Below are 4,761 nucleotides of genomic sequence, written 5' to 3'. Positions count from 1 at the left end.
GTGTGTTTGTACCTGTGTGTGTGTGTGTGTTTGTGCCTGTGTGTGTGTGTGTTTGTGTGCGTGTGTGTGTGTGTGTTTGTGTGTGTTTGTGTTTGTGTTTGTGTGTGTGTGTGTGTGTTTGTGCCTGTGTGTGTGTGTGTTCATAATGCAGGAGGGAAGAGAGACTGAGCGAGGAAGGAGGCAAGGAAGAAGGGAAGAGGAGGGAGGTGATGAAGGAGAAGTAGTGGACTTGTAATATCTCAACTGCGTCACGCCTAACATGTTCGAATGTCTCTCTGGTTAAAGGACACTACGCTATCAAAAACAGGAATAAATGCCGTAATTAAGTATATTTGTTAACGCACTACAGTGTCAGTAATTAGGACAGGGTGTAAAGGGTCATACTGATCTGAAATAAGTTGAGAAATAAGTATATAAGAATAATTCTAATCCAAATAGGTGCATATTCTCCTATTTTCCTATTTTTCATCCATTCAGCCACACAATGGTGAAAGAGTATGTGTACCCTATGTGTGCTTATATAAATAAAGCAAGCACACACACACAGGCACACATACACACATACACACATACACACACACACGCGCACACACACACACACACACACACACACACACACACACACACACACACACACACACACACACACACACACACATATATATATATATATATATATATATATATATATATATATATATATATATATATATATATATATATATATATATATATATATATATATATATATATATATATCCGTGCCCGCGAGCACGGGAACCAGGACGGTGCAAATTGTTTGCATCCTGAAAGAGGTGAGGAAGCTGCTCTGCGTCACAGCGGGAAGAAAGTCGTGCCGCTTCAGAACCCGAACCGCGTCCGTCGAGGCTTAAAGACCACTTCTTTGGTTCCTTCCAGGGTCGCTGGGCCGTTGCTCTGCTGGTGGGCCTGCTGGCCTCCTCCTGCCTGGCCTCCTACGGGAGCGGAGGGAGCACAAGTGGCGGAGGATGTGGACAAGCCGGGTGCGGTGGAGGATACTCAAGCGGGTCTTCTAGCGGTTCAGGAGGATATTCTGGCGGTTCATCAGGAGGATACTCCGGCGGTTCATCTAGCGGTTCAGGAGGATACTCCGGTGGTTCAGGAGGATACTCCGGTGGTTCATCTGGCGGTTCAGGAGGATACTCCGGTGGTTCATCTGGCGGTTCAGGAGGATACTCCGGTGGTTCATCTGGCGGTTCAGGTTACTCCGGTGGTTCATCTGGCGGTTCAGGAGGATACTCCGGTGGTTCATCCGGCGGTTCAGGAGGATACTCCGGTGGTTCATCCGGCGGTTCAGGAGGATATTCTGGCGGTTCATCAGGAGGTTACTCCGGTGGTTCATCTAGCGGTTCAGGAGGATACTCCGGTGGTTCATCCGGCGGTTCAGGAGGATATTCTGGCGGTTCATCAGGAGGTTACTCCGGTGGTTCATCTAGCGGTTCAGGAGGATACTCCGGTGGTTCATCTGGCGGTTCAGGAGGATACTCCGGTGGTTCAGGAAGTTTCTCCGGTGGTTCATCCGGCGGTTCAGGAGGATACTCCGGTGGTTCATCTGGCGGTTCAGGAGGATACTCCGGTGGTTCATCTGGCGGTTCAGGAGGATACTCCGGTGGTTCATCTGGCGGTTCAGGAGGATACTCCGGTGGTTCATCTGGCGGTTCAGGAGGATACTCCGGTGGTTCATCTGGCGGTTCAGGAGGATACTCCGGTGGTTCATCTGGCGGTTCAGGAGGATACTCCGGTGGTTCATCCGGCGGTTCAGGAGGATACTCCGGTGGTTCATCCGGCGGTTCAGGAGGATACTCCGGTGGTTCATCTGGCGGTTCAGGAGGATACTCCGGTGGTTCATCTGGCGGTTCAGGAGGATACTCCGGCGGCTCATCTGGTGGTTCAGGAGGATATTCTGGCGGTTCAGGAGGATACTCCGGTGGTTCAGGAAGTTTCTCCGGTGGCTCATCCGGCGGTTCAGGAGGTTACTCCAGTGGTTCATCTGGCGGTTCAGGTTACTCCGGTGGTTCATCCGGCGGTTCAGGAGGATACTCCGGTGGTTCATCTGGCGGTTCAGGAGGATACTCCGGTGGTTCATCTGGCGGTTCAGGAGGATACTCCGGTGGTTCATCTGGCGGTTCAGGAGGATACTCCGGCGGTTCATCTAGCGGTTCAGGAGGATACTCCGGTGGTTCATCTGGCGGTTCAGGAGGATACTCCGGTGGTTCATCTGGCGGTTCAGGAGGATACTCCGGTGGTTCATCTGGCGGTTCAGGAGGATACTCCGGTGGTTCATCTGGCGGTTCAGGAGGATACTCCGGTGGTTCATCCGGCGGTTCAGGAGGATACTCCGGTGGCTCATCCGGCGGTTCAGGAGGTTACTCCAGTGGTTCATCTGGCGGTTCAGGAGGATACTCCGGTGGTTCATCCGGCGGTTCAGGAGGATACTCCGGTGGTTCATCTGGCGGTTCAGGAGGATACTCCGGTGGTTCATCTGGCGGTTCAGGAGGATACTCCGGTGGTTCATCTGGCGGTTCAGGAGGATACTCCGGTGGTTCATCTGGCGGTTCAGGAGGATACTCCGGTGGTTCATCTGGCGGTTCAGGAGGATACTCCGGTGGTTCATCTGGCGGTTCAGGAGGATACTCCGGTGGTTCATCTGGCGGTTCAGGAGGATACTCCGGTGGTTCATCTAGCGGTTCAGGATACTCCGGTGGTTCATCTGGCGGTTCAGGAGGATACTCCGGTGGTTCATCCGGCGGTTCAGGAGGATACTCCGGTGGTTCATCTGGCGGTTCAGGAGGATACTCCGGTGGTTCATCTGGCGGTTCAGGAGGATACTCCGGTGGTTCATCTGGCGGTTCAGGAGGATACTCCGGTGGTTCATCTGGCGGTTCAGGTTACTCCGGTGGTTCATCTGGCGGTTCAGGAGGATACTCCGGTGGTTCATCTTTCGGTTCAGGAGGATACTCCGGTGGTTCATCTGGCGGTTCAGGTTACTCCGGTGGTTCATCCGGCGGTTCAGGAGGTTACTCCGGTGGTTCATCTGGCGGTTCAGGAGGATACTCCGGCGGTTCATCTGGTGGTCCAGGAGGCTATTCTGGCGGTTCATCTAGCAGTTCAGGGGGGTATTCTGGTAGTTCATCTAGTGGATTTAATTTTGGCGGTTCATCCGGAGGTTCAGGATACAACAGTGGTTCGTCTGGTAATTTAGGGGAGTATTCTGGTGGTTCATCCGGAGGATTCGACTTCGGCGGTTCATCAAGCGGTTCCGGTTATTCTAGCAATTCTGGCAGTTCTGGATCATTCGACTTCGGTGGTTCATCCAGCGGTTCAGGATATTCCAGTGGTTCATCTGGAGATTCTGGAGAATATTCTGGTGGTTCATCCGGAGGATTCGACTTCGGCGGTTCATCCAGCGGTTCAGGATATTCCAGTGGTTCATCTGGAGATTCTGGAGAATATTCTGGTGGTTCATCCGGAGGATTCAACTTCGGCGGTTCATCCAGCGGTTCAGGATATTCCAGTGGTTCATCTGGAGATTCTGGAGAATATTCTGGTGGTTCATCCGGATTCGACTTCGGCGGTTCATCCAGCGGTTCGGGATATTCTGGCGGCTCATCCGGTGGTTCAGGAGGGTACTCCAGTGGTTCGTCTGGAGGACTCGACTTTGGTGGTTCATCCAGCGGTTCAGGATACTCAGGCGGTTCTTCCGGAGGGTTCAATTTTGACGGTCTTGGCGGGTCACTCGGAGGCTATCTCCCGCCTTCAAGGAAGTGAGTCAACGCCCTGGCACCGCCTCCCGCTGGCTCCGGCGAAAGGAAAGGCTGCGGCCGTGGACGAGCGGCCTCTGTTTCTCTCAGGACTTAATTATTTGTTAATAGCATATGATAATATTAAACATAATATTTTGCGAATGTCTTTTTCTTCATATTCAGAACAGAAAAAATCCTTTCGCATATTGTATCTCATGCCATGAGAACTGCGAGATTGAAATCGATATTTTATTTCTTTTGACATTGTTATTCAAGTTTCAATTATCGGTATAAATCTTTGAAATTGTTAGAGAAAAAATATTTATGCATTTATATATATATATACATTTATGTTTATAAACATATATGTGCACATACACACACACACGCACACATATATACAAATCAGAAAAATCCGAGAAAATCCAATTCCGACGCCTAATTTTGATATAGGTAGCATGACTTAATGGTCTATGGCTCATGGAGTGAATTGAATTCGTACCTCTATTGAATGTGTGCCAAACATACAATAGCCATGGAAGCATTTATATCCAATTTCTTTTTATTCTATAAACAAATGATAATAAACAATGTAAATCTTATCAATAACCTTTATAAGGAAAAACAAAGAATACTTTCTGCACTTAATTTAATTCATGTTTAAGGTTGGCTTTAAATTTACACCCCTACATTTGCCTACTAATTAAAAATCAATAATCACTGCAATGAACATAATAAAGAGAAACATAAGACCGGATCAAGACACTACCTACATTCCCCAGTATCAACTGATTAATCATTCTCTTCTTTCTCGATTTTCCTTTCATACGATTTACTTTGACAATTCCATTCGCAAACTATTCCATAGTACAGCCAAAACTATCTCCTTCAACTAATTCCATTGCTGTATCCTCGGGCCCAAAAAGATTTTTTTTTAAAGCAAAATCTAGACATTAGGGCCGGCAAATTGTGGTGTCTT

The 4,761-nt window shown here is 48.8% G+C and overlaps 1 protein-coding gene across 1 annotated transcript in view; it reads left to right on the top strand.

Moving 5' to 3' along the window:
• Nucleotides 1-3,944, top strand: part of LOC113826942 (uncharacterized transmembrane protein DDB_G0289901) — a 4,964-nt gene extending 1,020 nt beyond the window's left edge. Inside the window, exons 2-3 of the mRNA XM_070141493.1 lie at nt 439-495; nt 919-3,944. Coding sequence (XP_069997594.1) covers nt 439-495; nt 919-3,807 — 2,946 coding nt within the window. The 3' untranslated portion in view covers nt 3,808-3,944. The remainder of the gene's footprint in view (nt 1-438; nt 496-918) is intronic.
• The last annotated feature ends 817 nt before the right edge of the window (nt 3,945-4,761 follow it).

Source organism: Penaeus vannamei, chromosome 28 (assembly GCF_042767895.1).
Source record: "Penaeus vannamei isolate JL-2024 chromosome 28, ASM4276789v1, whole genome shotgun sequence".
NCBI classification, from domain to species: Eukaryota; Metazoa; Arthropoda; class Malacostraca; order Decapoda; family Penaeidae; genus Penaeus; species Penaeus vannamei.
Note: the sequence above shows the minus strand (reverse complement) of the source record. Positions and strands in the feature narration are given on the sequence as shown.